Below are 25,130 nucleotides of genomic sequence, written 5' to 3' on the forward strand. Positions count from 1 at the left end.
TAAAAGGATTGCAACTGTGTATTGAATATCTGAAAACGCACACAGATTAAATGATTGGTGGGTCCTAAAATATTCAAAGTGATCAACTATCGTCTCATAAGGCAGAACTACCGTGTTTTCTGCACCTTGTTTTCAAATTAAACACGGTATCCTTCATAACAAATATTCTTTTACATTTAGTCATCCTTTTCGGTAAATTAAAACAATTGTATTAATTTTGGTACATCTTATTTGGGAGTATGAGTGCATCTATAACTCATATGTTTAGTATACGGTTCCCTTGCAGACTATAATTACATATACAGAAATAGTTTCTCCTTTAACGGGTTTAACAGGTGGAACACTTCAACAGAGTATCAGGTAAAAAACTAACTTTAAATTGCCCATTTTGTTGCTTGCATTGTGTAACGTGAAGCGTTGAGTTATTTTCGCATTTTATTTCGTCCGCTGACGAGCGTGCAATACATGCGAACATATATAGAGATTGCAAAGATTACTACCGTCGTGATCAAAATGAGGTATTTGGACGTTCTCCAAGAGAACACTATCAAAACATTCATTCATATTGGGAATATTTTTAAGTTTATCATTTTCGAAGTCACAAGACTAAATATTGAGCATGGATAACATATATCACATAAAAATGCATTCAAAATGTATTAGAATAGTACACAATAGATACAAATACCTGTATGTTTAAAGAAACTAACCGTATACGATTAGTTACTGGATTTATTCTGAACTTCAAAAGTTGTTGAGTTGTTATTCTTTGTTAAATGAGATAAAAACAGACGAACGTTGTTGTTCGCTTAATGACTCTTGTTCCAAGTAGGAATTTAATTGAACGCACTTATTTCGTAGTATAATTAAATAGCTTTTTTATAGTTATTTATAATTAATGATAATTAGTTAACATGTACTATATTCCGACTATTCAGAATTTTTCGTGAGACGGTCAGCCGTTTATTTATCCATTTATAACCTATGGTCTAATTGTATTCTTTAATATTTACCCAGCGCGTTGGATACGCATCGTCATATAAAACAAAATGAGTTTAGGAAATATGTAAGAAAGCGAACCTTCCTGCATTAATATATAAGGTACCGAAACGTCATTAAGAATGTTCTTCACAATATCAAGACAAAATGTCACGTTTTCCTATTAATATTTGGATTAAAAATGTAATATTAAATTCAAATAAATCTTCATCATCAATACAAAAAGCAAAATAATCGTATGACAAGCTAAAATATTGCCAATTAAAAGGATATTGATGAAATATGATTAATTTGATTACAAACTTGGAAGGTGTTATTTCTTCCGACCAAAACATATAAGAGTAATGTTATATTACATATATGTAATACAGAAAAAAAACGTGACGGCTATATTCAGTCAGAAACAAGGCATGATACTTACATTTATATAACGTGTTTGCGGTCTGAATAGAAAAATACGACCCGGGAGCACACGCGTATTCGTATGTTCGTATTTCTTTAAAGTAAGCACGTAGCGTGGTTGTTTGATAAACGTTTGTGCCAGTGTCCGGGTTGCTTTATATTGACGTCAGATCGGGTTTCTTTCTTGGAAACAGACTTTTGAACTTTCGTAATTCCAGCTTGTTCATCGTTCGCCACAATAGAGCAGTTATATAAAATGTAACGTCTGTTTAATATACGATCCCGTTGCTGAATGGAATTACTTGAAGTGCAACAATAACATGCAGCCTACATGCAGATAACACTAAAAAAATCAATTAAAACCACAATTCTCACCTGACAATGCGTCAAATTGAAGAAATTTGTTAAAGTTTCGAATGTATCCCAAATTTATTTCAACACAGTATTCTGATCCACTGATCAACACTACAGTCATTTTAAGGGAATGTGCTCCGTCATGAGTAAAGTCCCTTATAACTTTACATTTAGGCTGCATGTTTTGTTGCAATTATTCGTTTTGGTACTTTTCTTGGCATGTTTTTCGTACTCAAAACTGTACGATCAAATCGAAAATATTTGACTTTAGTCTATTTAGACCTTTCGAGATTTTCTGACATGTTTAAACTGCAGAAATGCATAGTAATTGTATGCCTGATTGTTGGTAGGAGTGACCCCTTTGATAAATTGGAAGAAAAAGTAAAAAGTTCTAGATTATATGCCACTAAATGTATTTCAGGTCATATGACACCAAAACAGGAGCTCATTCCTATCAAATGACTGTGATTCATGCAGTTGTCATTGCTTTCACCTATAATCGTAATATTCAAATCATTATTTCGGACCTACAAGGCAAGAAATAATTGTAAATTGAATACTAGATATTTTATTTGAATGATCCATCACATTTTATAAAAAATGACAAATCTTTTTTTATTCAGTACAAGTAAGTGAAATATTTGGATCACGTAGACGTTTATTCGGAATACAGCGTTCCCGACCAACATTCGGTAAAGGGTGTGAGAATAGCTTAGGTTCTGGTCCTTTGGATGTAGTATATAGGGCGACGTTTCACCCTGAATTGGACATTCTGTATATGGACAATGTAGGATTAACATCTTTGCAATGTGAAAGTGATTAATCAGTGTTGTCGTAGCAACGTATAATATGGCACTTCGGTGGCTTCTCATATTGCGCTACTCTCTCTGAGAGCATAATTAATTAAACATTGGTGTTTGAAAGGAAATATCGATCTATTTAGACATTTAATGTTATATAATTGCAAGGGTGAAGCTACGCTCAGAATTGAATATAGTTTAAAGTTGAAAACAAAGTTTATAGTGATTTTATTAATGTTTTATTTAAGTTATTTACCGGTATTGAACCAAATATTTTGAAGAATCATTTTAAAAATTATTCGGCTGCAACCATTAAGACAATGTAGTCTTGAAGAAAATATAATATATCTCGATGGTTACAATTATTCCATCATTGAATTGACCGCTCGGATAGTATTGTTACCTGCCGTCCGTTACACAGATATCTAATGCATATGTGGTATGAGCAACGTTTAAACCGTTCAGTGTGCGCACCTTTAAACAGCGTACATTTAGGCAGCAGTACTAGTTTAAGATTCGATTGTGTTATTGTATGTTTTGCATTAACAAACAAAACGACGTTCAACTTTTATTCAGACCTTGATTTACAGAGAAGCTCATTTCTTGCCAACGATTTCAGGGTGTGCATATGTCTCCCAGAGGATAAAGCCAGAGAATGTGCTGTAGTTGTCCCCGTACGTTGTTTTGTCTGCATCGAGGTTCCTTATAGAAACATCCTCGCCTTTTTTCAACTGCAGGACTGCTGTCTGAGACATGGACGTGTACGTTTCAGACGAAGGGTGGTAGAGAGTGAGGTGACATATGGCCGTGTTATTCTTGTATATGTAGTAGTGCGAAATGAAACCGCTTGCGCTGAGCAGAGTTACCGAGAATGAATATACGCCATCCACCGGAGCGATAAAGGTGCCGATGTGTGGGTTGTAGGCGTTTCCAATGTCAGTGACAACTCGTTCAAAGATGAGAGGTTGGTTTTGGCCCGAATGAACGTTATGGCTTCCCATAGTGGCTAGAAATGCCACCGCCGTTCCAAGCTCCACCTGTCGAACCAGTTTAACACCTGTAAATAAATAAATAGAAAAAAAATACTTGAAACATTTTTACTGTTATAAATCCCTACATAGAAAAGCATATGCCCAAATTACAATAGAGCCACGAACGATCGCCGGTCTCTGACAATTCAAAAATGCTGCAATCATCGACAACCACAGCCGGTGTTTTTGCGACCAATATTTAACCGATCTGTTACACAATCGGTTGCAGATGCGGTTGAAAACATTGTCCGACCATCTACAATTGCTTGATGATAAATCGACGAAAGGCAACATCTAGTTGTCGATTAAGGTATCCGATTCATAAAAGATATTCATTTAGGGTGCCTTTTGACTCCATATTAACTTTGTAGCATTTCAATGGTTTAATATGCAGAAAAACAACATATATTTAAAATAAAGTCACACCATAATATATAGCAAAATGTAAAAACGTTGTGTATAATGCCTGCTCTTGGTGATGTTTTACATATCAGTAACCAGCAAGCAATGACCTTTTAATAGATACCGAAATTATATAGGGTCATCAGACAACAAATTTTAACATTATTGTAAAAGAAGCTACCACAGAACTAGCTTCATTGTGGTGTGAATCCTTAAATTGCGATGTTCGAACGGCGCTCAACAATTTGCAAACGGTCTCAAATTAGGACGTTTGAAAATTAGGTTGCTGCAATAAATCCCTTAATATTTCATCCATTTTCACTGCACTACATTTCTACATGTTTCAACTAAGAACTAATGCTTTAAATGCCGATCGCCGGTGTCTATAGGTGGCTGCCAATGTTAAGAAACCGTTTAGCCACTGACTACCAATCTGATACCAGTCCACGAAGTGTTGCTAACCGATTAAAGAAAAAAAGTTTTTGGTGAAGCAGCAAAAAACCACAGTCCACTTAAATGCTCTGTCAATCACTAGCCAACCATAAATAACCTTTTGCAGACGCCCACCAACCTGTTTAAAACCTCTGACAACAAATTCGAGATCGATGGCTGTCAGAAGTCGGTCGGCGATTGTTTATGACTCTATTGTGTCTTTGTGCTTAGGGTTCTCTAATACTATAGAAACATAAAGTATATTGATATAATGTATCCATCCTAAACAACACTTTAAATACAAAATTGAACACAATAAGTAAATACGAATAAATGTTATAATATGTACAATAAAAACTGTTAAACAATCTAAGTATAGGTATAATACCACGTCTAACGAGCTGCTTGACTACTTGGTGCTCATTCGGTTGACCGGAAAGAACAACAGTTTCATCGTTCGGTGTTCCTTCGTCATTAGAATGTTCGTTTATTGTCACCAGTTCATCGATTGTGTGCGTGAGGACTTCAATACGGGCTTTTTGTTGTTGAATTTCACTTTTCTGCTGCCTCATAACATCATCCTGACGATCGAGTTTCTCAGTCTGGTATTCAAGTTTCTCATTTAGTCTCTTCATTTCCTCTTCAAGTCTTTCGATTCTGCTCTCTCTGTCGTGTTGGTTTTTAAGAATGTCACCCACAACTTTGTTTAGTTTCGCCAACTCATCTGAAACGGAACTGCTTTCAGTAGCGGCGGCATTCCAGAGTAGTATCACTAGTTTAAAAAGGCAAACTATTCTTCCGTCTAACATCTTGTAACACTTATTGCTAAAGACGATCCTATTTAGGAGTTATCTCAATTTATATCATCTGTGACGTTCGTCGTGTGCAATTCCATAACCAGGGGCTTAGGTTGCTTTTTGTCATAGATACACTATAGTCTAGTTTATCTCGTTCAGTGTATCATGGTCCTTAAACTTGTGCCTTTAGACAGGGTTTTAGTTCGAGTTTTTCACCTGTAGTTTCCATTGTATTATTGAAACTAAAATACAAAAGACAGGAATGGAGTGACACAACAATAACGATTTTTAAATCATATGTGATCGAGGCATCTTCCACAGTTAATCGTTATGATCATTAAAACCACGATGTCTGTCTAAGTTGAATAAAAAAACAACCCCTGTCCTGTGTTCAATTAAGCCTAAAATATGATCATTTGCTATTTTGTTACCCGCTTGCCGTGTATGCGCTAGGACATAATAGGCATACAAAACAAAACAGTTTGCTTACGTGAGCGACTGTAAGTTAAAGTGAACGATGATATATTTCATTCCTAAAGCTGCGGTTGCTACGTACATGCCGTGTCCTTTGTAAGTAAACAGATAAGAGTATACTTATATCACAAGAAGGTCATCTAGAAATCGTGAATTACAAGCACACAAATAAGACAGATATAACCAAAATAGTGTCACCTTAATTATGAATGAATTTGAAGTTTTCGGGAAATTACCGTATATCCTTTACATTGCATTTATAATTAAATTTATTTTACACGCTGATTTATGCATATACAGAAATGTGCATATTTACATTTATACAATAAGCATATAAGATATGAAAACATGGTCGTTTCGTTCAGAATGTAAACGATTGACTGAAAGTCAACTGATCTATCGTAAATATATGACTGTTCACGCGCATTTTGTGTAAAATATCAAATTAATAGTTTAACAGTTTGAAAAAAGTGAATAACAATGTATTTCATTAATGAACCTCTATAAACCACCGGAAAGCATAACTTAATGTTTGATAACAAACTGTTTTCCTTAATTATCAACTGCGAGTATGAGTTATATGTTTAAACTCGTAATATACTTTCATTTATACAGTCAATACTGTTGTTCGTATACTGTTGTTGTTTTGAAGTCCGTTGCAGTATTATCACCATCTGACCTTTTATTGTCATTGTAAACGTGTTTATGAGTTTCATTAAAATACTTTCCTATCTTTAGTGTTTCGTGTGTTTCATTTACAAAGATCGATCCATTTTTGACTTAGAAAAAGTAAATATTTAAAACAGATTCAATGACATATTATTGAGATGCCAAAAGCTCAAGCTTCATGGACACGTTTCAAATTAATTGGCGCTGGTTGCCGATTGCAAAATATTACGTAATCATGTAATTATATGAGAAGCACATTTGGTAGTGGTATTTATTATTGGTGACAATTAGCGAGCTCCAGGTGGTTGGTTTCTTTACTTACTTGTCAAGTGCCCTTTGAACCACATAGTTTACAAGCATTATATTTTCGCCAAAACAAAATATGGTTCTGATTGTATTTATTGTTGTTGTTTTTTAAAGTAAGAAAAAATTTGAAAGGAGATTTCGTAATTAATATAACCATATAGTTTATAAGAAGCAACAGAGAACCTAGATATTCGAAATGTTTGAATCAGTTATTTCTTTTTCCTATTGGATTTCACCAAATACCATACAAATGACATCAATTAAATTAAAATCAATTCAGTTAAAACATATAAATACTGAAACTGATTCAAACATATATATGAGGGGCGGATCGATTTGGATAAGATTGAGGTTTGTGCACTTTAATTGGTTTAAACCCCCAGTAATTTTTCATTTTACTGACCATTCCAAGGCGGTACCTCCTTGATAAACATAGATTACCTAGTTTTGTATATATATATTATGTATGCACTGTGCTGTTTTTGGAGTTTTGTGCTGTTCTTTCATGTTTCTTGGTTTGTGATTTTTTGTTCTATGTCTTTGGCGTTTACCCATTGACCTTAAACCGGGTTTATGTTTACACTTTTTGCTACTGAGGTTGTTTCTATAGTTTTTTGCATAAATATTGGATGCCCTAAAGCATGCTCGAGTTCGGACTGTCGACTTATAAGTACACTTTTTGTTTGTTTGTTTTTTATCTCAAAACATGTCTTGACATAAGTTCAACTAAATAATACAATCAACGTAACATTGTGTCAAGCATTGACATACGAACCCTGTTTACAAGGAATGACCTCAAACAAGACTAAAGTAGCAGACATGTACAAGCAACACAAACAGACCTCACGCGTATAAAAGTACCTTTATCGGACTACCGCCTCGAAACGGTCAGTAACATTCGAGTTTATTGAAAGACGAGTCGTCTGAAGGTTTTTACTAGTTGATATGTACAACTTCAATATTCTTTCATAACTACCTTAATAGTTTGATATCAAGCATCATCTATGCTCATACTATTATACAGCTAAGTTTACTGTATAAACATCTTCACACAGCGTTTCCATCCTGAACAATGCCAGACTACGATATTACCTTATAAAAATATATTTGAATGGCAATGCTGGTTATTATATACAGTCAAATCCCATTGGCTCGAAATATCCGGGACCGACTAGCCATACAGTTTCTTATCTATTTATATTTTTTGTCATTTACATAAAGACATGATTTTAGTTTTTAATGTTATATTTCTTACAACGTTTGTGGAAAAAGTTATGACATGTTGCTAGTATTGTCTTGCATTGTGGAGGACCCGGAGAAAACCCACTTGTCCGGCTTGGTGACCACTAACCTAACTCACAGGCCAGGCCGGGAATCGAACCCGACCGGGTCGACTTTGTGAGAAACGAGTGCGCTAACCACCACGCCTACCGATAAATGTATTCTTTGGATACTTTTCGTTGGTAGTTTGGGTCTTGCGGTTTGCTTCTTGGGACTTGGACATTTCCGGTGTGGAGTGAGAAGCTTCAAGTTGCTCGTCCTTGGTGTAAGATACTTGCCCCTTGTGCACAGCCGGTAAATTGATGTAATTCAGTAGTTGTTATGCATTTTCTACATTAGAACACAAAGTGCCCAGTTGACTGTAAAGAGTTCGAAAAGTTTTTCAAATGCACTAGCTAGTAGTTTGGTGTGATCCGAGTTAGATGGGACATTTTGTTCAAGTTTTTTTAGTTTCGTACAAATGGATTTGACGGAGATGTCATGATCGTTCTTCTTAACAACTTGTTCTTAAACTTCATTAAGTTATAATTCCATGTTGTTCTTTAAGGAGGTTTATGTATCTTTAATATGCGATATGTTTGCCTCAGTATCCCTTACTGAAGTGCGCAAAGACATCAATTCCGCTGTTTGATCGTTTCGCGAATTTTCTAGCTTTAAAATGAGTTTAGTAAGCGCGGTTTTAACAAAAGCGAGATCCGCTTAAGTGAATCTCCTTGTTGCTTCGGTTCCTTTACTGAAGCTTTCCACCCAGCTTTTACTGGTTAAGAGACTCTTTCTCTAGTAGTTTTTTTGCGTCAGATAAAAGACCATTCATGTATTCTTGGAGAATAAAACCGTCGTCTGTGTTCTTCTGTGCGGCCGTTGTGCCATTCGGGGTATTTCGTCTATCCTTAAGGATACCGAGTGGCTGAGATTACTGATAATTGACAGTACGTAGGAGGTGATGTCTGTAGTTGACTAGTAACTCCTCCGAGTATGACGTAAGATCAAGGACGTTTGCAATGTACAGGTCTTTTTTGAGACCACGTAAATTATCGTCAAGGTGTGTCATACTGACCTCATCTAAGCGAAACTACGATAAATTGTTTGCAATTGGTGTTGCCGAGTACGGACGTTTGTGTAACTGAGCGCTACGGATGTTTCCTTCGCTGTCGATTATATTATCATCGGTAGAGGGGACACAATTACTAACAAAGTTAGCATTCGGTGAAAGTAGGTTATCTTCTTCTAGATTGGCAATCACAATCGTCTACATCCATTGTTAATCATGTCATGCATTCATGCATTCACAGAGCATGAATAATTTAATGTAACCGCTGTCGGCGCTTGGATGCCGATGGTGGGGGTAACAAACGCTGTGGTTATAATCACTATTCGCCGCACTTATTGGACGGTAACAAAAGTTACTCATGGTGTGTATTTTATGCAGTTATAGCGATAATACACTTTTTTTTGGTCGTTACCATCTGCAAAGGCCCTTAAAATAATCGGGATGAATTATTCTATAAGCAGTCTGAACTTTTTATCAAGTATGTAAGATAGCGGCTAAAGTAATTTAAGTGACATGTTGACAGAAAGGCCTTATTTGATACCCAAGATATATTCCCTATTAATCATATTGTTCACAAGCGTCATATATCATTTATTATTGCGTGTTTTGTCTAAGTATTATTGCGTGTTTTGTCTAAGTAAGCGCGCTTTTTCTGAATTTGTTGATTCATATTTCAAGTTTTGGAAGCTAATATTACTATTTTCGGTACGGATTAAAACGGTTTCGGGCACAAGCGTATAGATCAATGACTTTTTAATTTGTTAAAAAATTTAAACGGCGTAAAATATTGGTGTATATATTATATCAATTATATTATGGGCTGATTTAAGAGACAGGTAATAATCAATTTGTTTGCACTAATAGTGAGAATTACAGATTTAATAAATGGGAATGCCCGAAAATATTGATATTAAATATATTCTTCTGCATGAAAATCCTGTGATGACTAAGAAATGTTCTTAGCTATGACTGTTGAAATGTACGACTAAGTTTTACTTTCGTTTACAGCATGTTGATATTTCAGCATATATTTCACCAAAAGACGTTGTTTTCCTTGAAATAATTTAGTTACACTGGCAAATGAAATTACATATATGAGTAATCGAACAGTCATCGTATGTATATAACAATAACAGAACGCGTTAGAACCAAGAACTCATGTATGTATTGCCAGCTTAGCAATAAAGCTGGATAGTGATCTATTCTCAAACATTTTGCTATTCATGTCGTCCGTCAAATACAATTACAGCAAAAAATTGCCATTCGTCGAACACATGTTTAGAAACAATTGTCTTCGGTCCAATACATGCACACCAATGATTGACTTCCGTCAAACACATGTACAGCATCGAACATATTCCTTCAAACAAATGATCAGTCAGTATCGATTGTCTTCCGTCAAACACATGTACAGCATCGAACATATTCCTTCAAACAAATGATCAGTAAGTAACGATTGTCTTCAGTCAAACATATGTACAGCATCGAACATATTCCTTCAAACAAATGATCAGTCAGTACCGATTGTCTTCCGTCAAACAGATGCACAATAACGACTGTCTTCCTTTAAACTGATGAACAATGGCGATTGATTTTTGTCGAACATGTGTTTTCAAACTATCACTTTTCTCACTGTTGAGTTTACAATAGTTATGGCCTTCGACGCGATGGTCTGCAAAATATTGTATCACATTGAAGTCCTAAGTTTGAACCTAGATAAGACATGTTGTGAAGTATTGGCAGTTGTGCAAGTAAAACTTCGTTCACATTTCACTCGGTTTGGCAAGAGTTATGGCCGTTGACTTAGTAAAAGATAGTCTGCAAAATATTGTGTCACATTAAAATCTAAAGTTTTAACCTAGATATGACATGTTGGGAAGTATTGAAAGTTGTGCAAGTAAAACTTATTTCACATTTCACTCGGTTTGGCAAGAGTTTTGGCTGTTGACTTGGTCTGAAAGATATTGTGTCGATGGTATATCCAAATGAGCTGAACCGAGAATGATGGAAAGCATGGGTATTTGGCCAACTGCAATATCTTTCACATAACACATGTTCTTATTGGAATTATGGCCGTTCACTAAGTGAGTCTGAATATATTATGTCAAATATTGCAACATTATTATGGCATCTCAAAACTCAAAGGGGATTTGTTAAAATGGGCTTTTGTGCACCAGCGATTTCTTTCACATGTCAGTAGGTCTAACACAAACTAATACCCTTGACTTAGTTAAAATGTATCTGAAAGAAATTGTGTCGAAGGTACCGCCGAGGTCTTTTTCACCGACAGACATGAGACTTCATGCGAATATAGGTTCGCATAGGATATTGTGTTCCAAAAGAGTCCAAATGTGGACATTGTATCCCAATCAGGCAAATCTAAGCATATAATTGAAAATAAAGAATTGTCTCCGACCTAAAATAGGCATTAATGTTCAATACAAAATATGTTGCAAACGTCAGTAAGTTAATGTATGGCGTAATACCAACGAATCGATTACCCATTTGGAACACATTTTTCACCGCCTTTCAAACTGCATACATTTGAATATTACACAAGTTTAACAGTAAAATGGTAACATTATATAAAACATTCAGATCTATTGATTATTAGCAACACTAGCATTATTATCTATTACATCATTATCGATATTAGAATCGTCATCGGCATCATTGTCATTAGCACAAACTACACTAACACTTTGTTATTCTTATCGTTTTCAATTTATCTTTCGGTCGGTTTTCATGAATGTGATTTTATTAGGAAGTGTGTTCAATGGTAAAGTGGTGATACAACGTGGTTTGCAACGTCATATTGAGAGATTCCAAAGAACAGACCAATTCCTAGTTGAACCTTTGTAAAACATGACGCCAATAAAGCAAAATATATAGACTTTGCTACAAAAACGGGAAAATGTGTAGTAAATTTTATTTAAAGTGACTCACTTATTCAAAATCAACTAAATCAAATATAGATTTTGAGTGATTAACCTTTAACTACTTACTCAATAATGCATTTCAGGAAAGTATAAATTACTGATAACTTGTTCATCCTTTTTGACATATTAAAACAATTGAATTTATTGTGGTAAATCTTTTTGGGGAGTAAGAGTGCATCTTTAAATATTCTAAACGTCTTTTTAGTTGTGTTTTTCATAACAACCATGAGGTCGCATTCAAAGACGATATCAAGGCTAGAACATTACCCCCAATATATTCGAAGAACGAAAATACATTTCTCCTCTTTAGGTTCAAGTTCTTAAATAAGCGAATTGTACAATTAACGTTTAGTATTTCTTTAGTAAAAAACTAGAGCGGAGTTAAAAACAAGTAAGAACTGTTTAATTATTCTCGTCGAAACGTCTTGTCAATATATATAATACAATGTTTATAGCAAACACACATACACTGCCAAATAGATTAGACATTTAAAATGTATTTAATGAAAAAAGTGTATGGTTTACGCATAGATTACTGTTTTATGAGGTACTTGTTCTTTTATTGAATTATTTTCCCTATTGTTTATCTATATACTTATATAGTTTATATCTTCTATAATATGAGGTAATATTAACATTTAATTGTATCAAATTGAACCGAGTTGGGCTTGATAAAATATTATTTGAAAGGTGCACTTCTGCTCCATGTTTTAGTAAATACGAATAGTAAAATGGAATTTGATTCGATTCGATTCAAATTGTGTTCATATAGAGCGTAGAACTTAAATCTTAGAATTTGCTTAAACCTACTTGAAAAACTTTAATATAGTTGGTGATTTATATAATGATTTTTCCAATAATTGAGAAACAAATGTTGCACTTACGTCATCAATTCGTGGGACGTAATTATATGCTCCTACTTAAAGTGTACCATATTGCAAAGGATATCTGCTTTTTCGTACTTTGTCATTAAATGTGTATGTGTTTTATGTCCATTATTCAGATCTCGTCCAGACCGACAAAAAAGGTTTTACATAAGTTTTACGAAATATTTTTTTCCGATTAAACATTAAGATGTCCTATAGTTTTAACTATTTTGTTTGAATCGAGTATTGCATTTCTTTTAACAACTTCTCCACAAATTTTACAAATGGATTTTGGGCATGTATTAGCTATACCGATCTCTAAGCTGCGTAGTGATGACACTTTTAAACGTCCTGTAATTATTTCTTTATATTCTATGGCATCATATGACAATTTTGAATTTTAATAACAGCAAACATCTGCTATCCCAAAAAATGAAGATTCCCCCGGGTCCCACTTTCCCATTTATAGCTGTCAGTATTTGAATTTTAACAGTCAAAGTGTATATGACTGAGGGTTTAAAAAATTCAAAATATCCTTATGTTTTGTTCAAACTAACCCTAGTCATTCTTATGCTGTCCTCTTATGGTTGAATGAGAATATGTTATACAAATATGTCTTTAATAAACTATTACATTAGTTAGTTTATGTAGAAAAGTAGATTAAACGAACTGATTGTTAAGCACGTTTTAAAATCGACTTTGACCTTAACGTCTTCTTTTGATGATAGTATTGAATAGTTTGTTAGAAATCTTGGCATCTGTACATAACTAGCATCCGTTGCGTTTCATCAAAATCATCAGAAGTCAATAATATAATTGGCAGACGATCATTGAAACTAACATAAGAAGAAAAAGAGAAAACTCCATTACGCCTTGGTTCAGTTATTTTCACAAGTTGAAATGAAAATGGTACTATCCCTCCGCCTCCGGCAGTCATCTTATATCTAAGTGTTGTACCATAGCTCTTTTTGAAAGGCATTGTGCTATGACGGTTTACACTCACTTTATATGGAGTTGATCCATTGAAATTAATGAAATATGCATACAGCATTTGATGATTGGTAATCCAAACATGTATTCGTTATGCATGTTTCATGAGTGGTTGGTCCGTTTGTGGTGTTTCTAGAGATCATTGTCGTTTAGGTCCTTGTCTTGTGCCTCTAAACAGGGTTTATTTTTTAATATTCGACTACTGGGCTTGTCCCTGTACTTTGCTTTGTTTTATTATATGTATTAGTGTATGTGGTGTTTAAACGTTTGTGTCTCTGGTTCATGTTGTTGTTTGGGTCCTGACAATGTTACTCTTAACCGTTTTTATTTTAAAAAAGAAATTTCTTTCAGCGTTTATTCATTTACAAACTTTGCAAAACAGTACAATTGACGCAGCATTGGCTATTGGTGATAACGAATAGACGTTTTATCTGGGTCTTGCACAATCTGTAAGCAAAAAGGTCCGCTTTCTTTATACAGATGGTAAGAATTTTGGCTCGGCTCGAATACCCCGAGGCCCGATGTATTTTGCCGATCCCTGGGAGTTCGAGCCAACGGGGTTCGACTGTATTTAAAAGTAAAATTTATGTACATACTGTAGTCAGTAAATTCCCTCATATAGAAACTGTGATTTAAACACATACAACAGTAAGATAAAGCTTATGTCTGTATAAGTGCGGTATGATATATAACTCATTAAACATATATGGTTGACAAACAAGATTATGTATGGCGAGGTATCAATTGAACAATGGACATATCAGATACCATGTTTAAGCAACATTTTCCACTGCCAATCTTTAAGTCTTGAGCCAAGGCATTCTGTAATGAGACTGTCAATCTTGCACCAGTCTGTTCCGCTAAAGTCGGGTTCTTCATCAAGGAATCCGTCTCCGTCTTCGTCTATCCGGTGATCCTGTAAACCGTACACTACTATTATCAAATAAGAATAACATTATAAATTTATGTACTTTTTAGTCATGATGAGTTGAAAGAAAAGAAACCGTTGCACGGTGTTTAATTCTGTCACTTATGTCTCTTAATACAAAGTTCATGAAGTAACCATATTCCATTTATTATGTTACGAGCCAGGCGTAACGAGAAAAACAAAGCCAGCAACAAACTTTACAAAATGTATTATGTTAATGTTAAAATGTTGAAATACATTTTAAATACCTGTTTTACACTTCCAAATAGCTTGAATAATTCCAATCCTGGGTTATGTTCTTTTTCCAATTTTAAAGCCCAAAAAGCTGAATGTTTGAAGCACATATAATTTAAATAGCCCACACAGTAAACTCCCCAAAGAATAATCCAAATGTAAATCTGTATTTTAAAATTTATGAATGTCACAAAAGATAACCAAAGATAACCCTCAAACTCTGCTATACCTTATAAAAATATAGTCAAAGATCTTTCTAGAATAATTTTCTTCTAGAATATACTTAATAAGTAACAAACATTCCAGAAGTATCCACAATGTTCCAGAATGTTCCAAATATAAATACATGTATAATTTGTAAAAATAAACATCATTCTAAATACAGTGCAAATGCATAATACATAAATAAGCCGCCTACATGACAATTAATGTATAGAGGATATTTGTTTATTTCAGTGTAAGATCGTATTTTATTTCACGAGTGTCATAGAAAAACATATTTTCACGAGTGGCGCCCCTCATGCAAAATTATAGCTGTCAACTTTTCTATTTTCGGTTTGCTGAGAAATAGTTCTCTGCTATTCATTCTTATAGCTTAGTATTCGCTCGTAATTTAGTACAAAGCTTTTATGAACAGTAAACAATGAAGTTTTATAAGTGCACATATGTTCCAAAAAACAATGAAATACTTTGATTTTAAGTTGGGCATGAATACATAACCAAATTACTACGCAGCTATTTAATGAATGGAAATTTGGAGTGTCAACTGTGTTAGCAAAACAAATGCGGATACTCATTGGATTATAAACATTCTTCTTAGTTTAAAACTGCATGTGTTTCATAGTAAATTAATATTCAGTTATCTTACTGTCAGAGACCAGTCTGTTTCGTTTGAAAACAGGTTTGTTTTTCAGATAAAGAGTGAATGCCACGCTAGTTTGTTGACAAATTTTGAGGTGTGGGTGGGGTAAAAAATATCGGATTATCTTTAAAATGTTTTGTGAATTTTCCAGGAAGCTCATTTTACGTACTACAACGGCAAACAGTTCAAAATTCATTTGAACGATGATATGAAATTGTATTTTTGTTCGAACAGTTGTTTTTGTCTGTAATTTGTTTGGTATGAAAGCAAATATTCGAACATTTACCTTCAAAGATTATGAAAATGTTTGAAAAACGGGATAACCGGTAATAAACGGTAGGTTGTTAATTTCCAAATATATATTTATAAAACATTTCTTTAATTTTTCAACATTTTTTAACAACATTTACAGGTTCAAAGTCCATTGTTCTGTTATGATCAAGGCAAGTAACTACAAAGGAATTTAAAAGTAGTTCTGAAAGTTGATATTTTCACTCCTTATGTTGCAGTGAAAATATCAAATTAAAATTTTCACTGTTGTTATTTCACTGTTTAAACCCCATATTTCATCGTTAAGCATGAAAGAAACTCGATGTTCCACTTTTAAGCAAATCAAGTTATTGACAATTTAAATGATGTTCTTAGTGTCATTCGATAAGAATGTGTTAGTTTAACTGTTTGTGTCATATTTAAAATGAGGTTTCATTTTATTTAATCAAGGAATGTAATATGAGGCTAACGGATATACTGAAATCTCATTTAAACTTACACGGACGAGGAGAAAAGCAGCACCCACGGTGCAGACGCCGTTGGAAATGAAATCAGGTCGGCCACAAAAGACTCGTACTAGATAATTTTCAGGGTCACAACTTATCAAGAATTCCGGGCGCTGAACAGGGTCATCAAAGTCGCCAGCTGAATCAAGAGAATAAAAGGTTACAAGAGGAAGGGTTCAATATTATGGATTTAGGGTGGTAAAATGAAAAGGATTTAAGTTTGTGAAAGCAAAACTATGCCACGGTACTGTTTCCGGCGAGTGCACGCGAAGTATGCAATGAAGGGTTATCTGTGTGGAGGATGTGAACAGTTTGCAAGTTACGGTGTTCTGAATGGCAAATAACGGGTAATAAAGGCGAGAAGGATCCAGTTACTGATTGATTGTGGTGAAAGCAAAAAGATACGGGTAATGAAAGCTAAGAGGGTCAAGTAATCAAATACGGGTGGTAAAAACGAAAAGCTTCCAGTAATCAAATGCGGGGGGGGGGGGTAAAAATGAAAAGGTTCCAGTAATCAAATGCGGGTTGTAAAATCGAAAAGCTTCCAGTAATCAAATGCGGGTGGCAAAAACGAAAAGCTTTAAGTAATCAAATGCGGGTGGTAAAAACGAAAAGCTTCCAGTAATCAAATACGGGTGGTGAAAACGAAAAGATTCCAGTAATCAAATGCGGGTGGTAAAAACGAAAAGCTTCCAGTAATCAAATGCGGGTGGTAAAATCGAAAAGCTTCGAGTAATTCATTGCGGGTGGTTTAATCGAAAAGCTTTCAGTAATCAAATGCGGATGGTAAAATCGAAAAGCTTCCAGTAATCAAATTCGGGTCATAAAAAAGAAAATCTTCCAGTAATCAAATTCGGGTGGTAAAAACGAAAAGGTTCCAGTAATCAAATGCGGGTGGTAAAAACGAAAAGCTTCCAGTAATCAAATGCGGGTGGCAAAAACAAAAAACTTTAAGTAATCAAATGCGAGTGTTAAAAACGAAAAGCTTCCAGTAATCAAATTCGGGTGGTGAAAACGAAAAGTTTCCAGTAATCAAATGCGGGTGGTAAAAACAAAAAGCTTCCAGTAATCAAATGCGGTTGTTAAAGTCGAAAAGCTTCCAGTAATCCATTTCGCGTGTTGAATCGAAAAGCTTTCAGTAATCAAATGCGGGTGGTAAAATCGAAAATCTTCCAGTAATCAAATTCGGGTCATAAAAATGAATTTCTTCCAGTAATCAAATTCGGGTGGAAAAACGAAAAGCTTCCAGTAATCCATTGCGGGTGGTTTAATCGAAAAGCTTCCAGTAATCAAATGCGGGTGGTAAAAACGAAAAGCTTTCAGTAATCAAATACGGGTGGTGAAAACAAAAAGCTTCAAGTAATCAAATGCGGTTGGTAAAAACGAAAAGCTTCCAGTAATCAAATGCGGGTGGTTAAACAAAAAGCTTCCAGTAATCAAATGCGGGTGGAAGCTTTCAGTAATCAAATACGGGTGGTTTTAACGAAAAGCTTCCAGTAATCAAATGCGGGTGGTAAAAACGAAAAGCTTCCAGTAATCAAATGCGGACGGTTTAATCGAAAGGGTTGAAGTAATCAAATGCGGTTGGTTTAAACATAAAGGTTAAAGAAATTGGTTTCGGGTGTTTAAAATGAAAATTTTCAAGTAATCGTTAACGGTGTGTGTAAGCGAAAAGGTTCTATTTATAGATGTCAGATAGTAAAAACGAAGAGCTCCAAGATTTGTAGTTTGATTGGTAAAGGCAAACGTGCACTAGTTATTGACTTTAAGAGATGCAACTAAAATCATCGAAATCTAGGCGATTCTTCAGTCAGTGTACGTGACATAACGCATGAATCGAGTTATCTCATTGTTGTTGCTATGTTTTACTGTAGTATGCAACTTTTGCGATGCTTAACTTGATACAGGAAATATGTTGTCTAAAAAATACCTCTCCCACTTCCAAGTGGTAGGAATGCGGCGCCGTTACAGTTCACATTCGGCCATATTTCCTCAAGGTTAAAACATGCATTGGTGATACTTGACCTTAAATAAAAATAAGTAACTATCCATGGAAAAAATAATTAAACGTGTTTGAATGGGGCATTTATTTTCAATTGTGTAATTATTTATAGATGTTAGGACAGGTATGAGGTTTTGGCAATACATACTAGTGAAAGTCAATAATAGGCTCGTGTTTCGATGACTACGTGTTTCACGTACCGTTCTAAAGCGGTAATTTGATAATATACCGGTTATTCCGATGCACGTGCGGTCTGTTTGTTATGATTTTATTTATGTATGAATTGTTTATAAGTTTGTGTTTCTGGACATGGTCGATTTGGCACTTGCCTTGTGCCGTTAAGGAGGGTTCATTTTTTTAATTTCGACTCTTTTGACTAATCAGTGTCTGTATCTGACTGTTATTATCGAAGTGAGAACCTCATCTTAACGGAGTTGCAAATATCTTATATTAATACCCCATTGGATATAGAAAGCTAAACAGTTCCTTGTAAATATATGTCTTAATTTTTATCGTTAGAGAAACATATTGATTTTCTCGAATGATTGGAATACTATTAAGATTGTTTTTTACTTTATCTTATTATTAATACTGTGCTTCGTATTGTATGGACTCGAGGGTGTCCGAAACGATGTTGACGTGTCAGATCACTCGTCTGCTCATAATTTGGATTTTTTTTAAGGTTTTTAAGACGTAGAAGCCAGTAAGGGTAATAAATTTCTCTCCAACTCTAATACAGCACACGGCAAGCATCCAATTCTACAAGTAAATCATGCTTTTCCCTGCTCAAAATACAATTGTTGTTGTTGTTGTTGTTTCCAAATATGAATGCAGATCGTTGACTGGCGCATACGTCCAAATAATGTAAAGGAAAACAAAAAGAATAAATAACATACCAGTATCCGGTTGTCCTCACCACTCTGCCATCGTCTAAAACACTCCAGAGAAAGTTTGCCCTCTGCGAGAAATTTTTGGCGTCCACTTGCCCTATACGACCGGACGTTATGACTAACGGAGATGTGTAATAGTTGCCGACGACCTGTATGTGATATTATGGAATACTTTTTCAAGATTTATTTTTCCTACACTAGAATATTGTTGCTTATATGAATATTAGAGCTTTTAAATCAATTGAGTTAAATCTTTCGTATAACGAGATGCATCGTTCAATTACAAATTTGTTTGACAAAAAATATATTTCAAATACTAGTAGATTTGAGAACAAGTTTACCTTGTCATAGAAATCATCGAGCGAAATAAGGCACTTATCGGGTGGGATCTGGATGAAGTCTGCCTCTCCTGGTGCGCCAACAATAACAGTGACAGAAGCAGAAACCACCAGCGCCGTGAAGCAAACAGAGAGTAGCCTACAACCAGACACAATGTCGACGATATACGTGTATGGTCAAATTATACAGGTTATGAGAATATAAAATATGCACACTGTTTTTAATGTTAGCGAGTTATCACATTAAGTTTACTTATAATATTAATTTAAGTACACCATGCACCCAAGACAATAAAGGTGCGTCTATTCCATTTTTGAATCAGTTTCCAGACTGGCCTTCAAGATCCGTGCCTTATGCGGATAAATGGTACTCATGACTGGGCAATGTTGAGATTAACGGAACCGCTGAACCAGCAGTGTCATAGCTCTCATGAGGTAAAGTTAAAACATATCCATTATTGGAAACTTTTTTGAATTCTGATAATGAATAGCGATACGGGATGATAAGCAAACACCTATAGCCATCACAGTAAAAGTTTAGTTATAAATAATTGAGCGAGTTTGTTTCATAGAAAAATAAACAAACGAAACAGATTCACCCTTTCTAGCACGTTTTTATACTCCGTCTAGCGATTGAAGTATTACTTTTCCTTTGATAATATGTACACTTAAATCATTGTTATATGTTAAGTTACCATGTCACTCTACCAATAAGCATTCATTTCATCGCGTCATTGGTAATTGTGTTATTTGTTTAGGTCTGTTGACCCCATTCACTTCTAGTAACATTAAAAAGAATATTGCTCGCTGATTTTTGTTTGAACTTTAATCGAACATGGGCTAGCCAATTTATAATATTCTAACACTTAGACGTTTGATCGCAATACTGATTTTGGTATATTGTTTATATATTCGTTATCGCCATATTAAAAACTATATGCTATCAAAATGATAAGGTGCCACAAGGCACACACAATCGACATGACTGTATGTAATACCTTAATAACAATTAGACAGTGCATGTATCTTTATCAGATTTCAGATTTCATTAAAACGCTTTTCTAATACCTAAAAGTCAATGTCACAAAATGAGCCTGCTGGTTTAAAACTTGTTTGCCTTGCATTATCCACTTTTCTCTAAAAAAGATCGCCATTTATGTTATTTAGCGTATAAAACATAACTGATTATTGAAAATAAACAAAATGCTTTTTTATCCCAATATGTTAATTGTTTATGATTATATTTCTGAATTATGATTTATGAATTTTATGAACACACATTAACCACCTTTTTAAGATTAAATTGAAAAAGGAATTTTAGTGTTTCTTCATTAAATATTCGAATGTGAGTTATTTTAAAACGAAACTTACATTTCCTTTGGTTTTGAAAGGATATAGTAAATAATTTTAAATATATTCCGTTGCAATAATGCCTTAAACTTATGAAGTCACACAATTACAAATAATTAACTTTGCGAAATAACTTTCAAACTGTCTCCATTAACATCATTTTTGCACTGTCCCAATAACGAACAATCGCACAATGCCTTACTTCAATATATGATGTAGATTTTACAAAACGCAAACCACTGCTGTCTCATCTTATTAGAGTTTTGAATTAAGGGGCGATCAATAATACAATAAAATCTCGTACTTACCTGTTTATTGTTGTTTGATACGTAAAACATTCAGTAAATTTCGGAAGCCATACTATTTTAGTTACAATGGCTTTTTGATAGAAAACTTTTTATTTTGCCTTTCAATATTGCAAAAAAGGAGCAAGTTACATTCTAGTTTAGTCGAAAACTTGCAATAATTTTGCATGTATTGTATGTACGTTTTGCGCGGACATATATTTTTTCTATGGTTTTTGTTTAAGCCACTAATAAATTTACAATTTACTGACCGTTCCAAGGCGGAACCTAATATTCCTTGATAAACATACCTAGTTGTTGTGTTTTTGTTGTTGTTGTTTTATATATATATATATATATATATATATATATATATAGTGTGTATGCACTGTGTTGTTTGTGGACTTTCGTGCTGTTGTTCCATGTTTCTTGTTTGTGATTTTTGTTTTTTGTGTTCTATGTCTTGTGCGTTTACCGTGTGCCATTAAACGGGGTTTATGTTTAAACTTTTGGCAAATAAGCTTGTTTCTGTAGTTCTGCACATAAATATTGTGAAACGGATATTTTTACGCAGATATTAACGATTTTCTCAATATAAAAATAAAAGTTTAACACAAAAAAGAAAATCAAAAGATACGAGAACGAACAATATAGGACATACACTATTAAACATATGTAAAAACAGTAATATAATCATACTAAACGGAAGGTTCTCAGCAGATAAAAACGTTGGTGAATACACCTTTAAAAGCTTGTCTGTGATTGACTACTGTATTTCAAGCATTTTGTTGCTAGACAAATTTTCTATCTTTGAAATTAAAGACCCTGACAACTTATTGTCAGATGGCCACTCACTTCTAAGTGTCTCTTTGGCAGTAGGCTCACGTCTAAAAACTAATAGTACGATAAATGAACCTTTGTCAAAGCACGGTCTTAAAACATGCCCTAAATGGCAAACTGATAAAAAGGAGATGTTTTGTAACAAAATTAATCAAGAACACTTGGCTGTGCTTATGCAAATGGTAGAATCAATGATTTTTTTCAAACAGGAAAAGACTAATTAAATGTGGTAGTTGACGAAATCACTAGATTATTCATTAATAGTTCTAAAAAAGTGTTTACAAAATCCAAAACCCACTATAACGTCAATAATAATAATGATAATAATAATAAACTTTGGTTTGGTCCAGAATGTCATAAAACAAGATGTACATATAATTTGGCTAAATCGAAATATAAAGGAAGCCGGTCTTTGCGCAATAAACTTTCCTTAAGAAATGCTAGTCACGCTTATAAAAGTACGATGAATAAATTTATAAGTAAGCATAAAGAAATAACAGCACGTAAACTTCGTAATTTAAAAACCCACAAACCCAAAGAGTACTGGTCGTATCTTAACAGAGTGAATAAAAAAACTCGCAGTGCTCAACCCCCCTTATCAGATATGTATAACCATTTCAAAAATCTGAATGATAGTAGCCATCAAGAAGTTTTCGAGTTGCCTCCCTTAGACCGCACAATAACTAATGACATACTAAATCGGCCGTTCTCCCGTTGATAAATTGAAAAATGTATTTATAATTTGAACAACGGAAAATGTCCGTCTCAATTTGATTGCATCCTTAACGAACACATTAAAGCTACGTGCTCATCACTTATGCCAATTTATGTAAAATTATTTAATATTATCTTGGAGACCGGTCATATACCCGAAGTTTGGACAGCTGGTATTATTCGGCCTATTTATAAAAATAAAGGAAGTCCGCAAGATTGTAAAAAATATTGACCAATAACAATTCTAAGTTATCTTGGAAAATTATTCACATCGCTGTTAAATAATATATTAAATAAATATTTGGAAGAAAATTCTATACTAGAAGAAAATCAATGTGGTTTTAGAGCAAAATATGCAACGACTGATCATATTTTTGTTTTGTATAAACCTATAGATCTACTACGGGCTAGAAAGAAAAAATTATACTGCTGTTATGTCAATTTTTCCTCTGCATTTCACAATATTAACAGAGTTTATTTGTGGAGAAAACTTTTCCAATATGGCATATCAGGCAAATTTATACGTACAATATACAATTTGTACAGCGATATCAAATCCTGTGTTTCCGGTGATAATAACATACTATCACCATTCTTTGAAAGTAAAAAGGGGGTCCGACAAGGAGAAAATTTGTCACCGGTAATGTTCGCAATTTTTCTGAATGATTTGGCATCCTAACTTCTTAATCTGAACAATACAGGAGTCGAAATAAGTGTACGCAACGAACAAAACTTGGTTACCTATCTAAAAGTACTCGCCCTCCTTTACGCTGACGATACAGCGCTACTTAGCGAAACTGAAACAGATTTGCAAAAAATGATTGATGATTTTGATAATTATCGCAGTACATTTGATTTAAAGGTCAATATCGATAAAACAAAAGGTAGTTGTTTTTGCACGAATAGGCCGACTCGCTATAATTTCAAAATAGGAGAAAATATAGTAGAAACGGTTACTAAATATAAATACTTAGGAGTACTCTCTTAAGTTTTCTTAACGCAAAAAAAACGTTTAGTTGAACAGGCCAAAAAGGCAATGCACTTACTATATAAACGTATTTACAATCTACATTTACCGACAGACTTACAATTACAATTATTTGACCATACAATATTGCCAATACTATTATACTCTGCTGAAGTATAGGGCTATGAAAACCTAAATATTATTGAGCAAGTTCATCTTAGTTTTCTCGGAAAAATAACAAAAAATAAAATGAGCACGCCTGCTTATATGCTGTATGGTGAAACTGGACGATACCCATTAGAAATTACCATAAAATGTTAAATGATAAAATTCTGGATATCCATTCTTCGAGGTAAACAAACTAAATTAACACATATTTGCTATAAGTCTATGCAATATGATAATTCCAGATCTTTTAAATGGACAGATCAAATCAAATCAATTTTAGATAATACTGGGTTTTCCAATGTATGGTTAGAACAATCTACAAACATAAGCCCTAATTCACATAAATGTGTTAAGTTTAAACAAGATTGGCACTCTGTAAATGTAACTCTTATAAAGGCAAAAACTACTCACTGTTCAAGGAAACCCTCGAATTAGAAAAATACTTTTAAAATATTGCTCCTAATTTGAAACTATTTATGAGTAAATTCCGTATGGCGAACCACAAATTCACGATAGAAATAGGAAGGTATAATAATGTTGACTACGCAGAAAGATACTGTCATATTTGTAGGTCAGATCTTGGTGATGAATACCACTAGTTACTAGTTTGCCCATCATTTTCAAATGTCAGAAGAAAATACCTACCAACCTATTATTTCAATAGGCCAAATACAATTAAATACAAGGAACTGTTAACTTGCACAAATGTGAAACTATTCACAAGAGTAGCCTTATTTGTGAAACATTTAATACGCAACGAATGTCACCCTGTGTAATTTCTCCAGTTTTTGTTAAATTGAATTAATTATACTGAGTTCCCCAATACACTTTGTAATTTATTTAAACGATATGCTTGTTCAAGGTACAGCCTTTGAAATCTGCACTATATTGAATACCCCTTTTATCTCTAATATTTTGTAAATATATTTTAAATAACTGTCTCCCTTTCCATGATTAAGACACATATTTCATACATGTACGACC

At 34.0% G+C, this 25,130-nt stretch overlaps 2 protein-coding genes across 2 annotated transcripts; both read right to left on the minus strand.

Annotated features, from left to right (window-relative positions):
• Nucleotides 1-3,111: 3,111 nt before the first annotated feature.
• LOC128224872 (uncharacterized) lies at nt 3,112-5,235 on the minus strand. Its single transcript, XM_052934964.1, has 2 exons — nt 4,809-5,235; nt 3,112-3,612 (listed from the first exon to the last, which is right to left on the minus strand). The coding sequence occupies exons 1-2, from the start codon at nt 5,227-5,229 to the stop codon at nt 3,152-3,154; spliced, it is 882 nt and encodes a 293-aa protein (XP_052790924.1). The 5' UTR covers nt 5,230-5,235; the 3' UTR covers nt 3,112-3,151.
• An 8,899-nt stretch (nt 5,236-14,134) lies between these two features.
• Nucleotides 14,135-21,358, minus strand: LOC128222776 (uncharacterized). The gene is made up of 7 exons (XM_052931890.1): nt 21,195-21,358; nt 19,827-19,962; nt 19,492-19,634; nt 18,524-18,618; nt 16,587-16,732; nt 14,562-14,709; nt 14,135-14,240 (listed from the first exon to the last, which is right to left on the minus strand). Coding segments are annotated over exons 1-7 (690 nt in total). The 5' UTR covers nt 21,197-21,358; the 3' UTR covers nt 14,135-14,220.
• Between the last annotated feature and the right edge of the window lie 3,772 nt (nt 21,359-25,130).

Source organism: Mya arenaria, chromosome 17, assembly GCF_026914265.1.
Source record: "Mya arenaria isolate MELC-2E11 chromosome 17, ASM2691426v1".
Taxonomy (NCBI): Eukaryota; Metazoa; Mollusca; class Bivalvia; order Myida; family Myidae; genus Mya; species Mya arenaria.

Coding starts and splice junctions, on each gene's coding strand:
- LOC128224872 (XM_052934964.1), bottom strand. CDS start 5,229: ATGTTAGACGGAAGAATAGTTTGCCTTTTTAAACTAGTGATACTACTC. Junction 3,613..4,808: donor CAAGCAGCTCGTTAGACGTG/GTATTATACCTA, acceptor ATTTATTTACAG/GTGTTAAACTGGTTCGACAG.
- LOC128222776 (XM_052931890.1), bottom strand. Junction 18,619..19,491: donor GTGAGGACAACCGGATACTG/GTATGTTATTTA, acceptor TTTTTATTTAAG/GTCAAGTATCACCAATGCAT. Junction 14,710..16,586: donor CTGCTTTTCTCCTCGTCCGT/GTAAGTTTAAAT, acceptor TACGGTTTACAG/GATCACCGGATAGACGAAGA.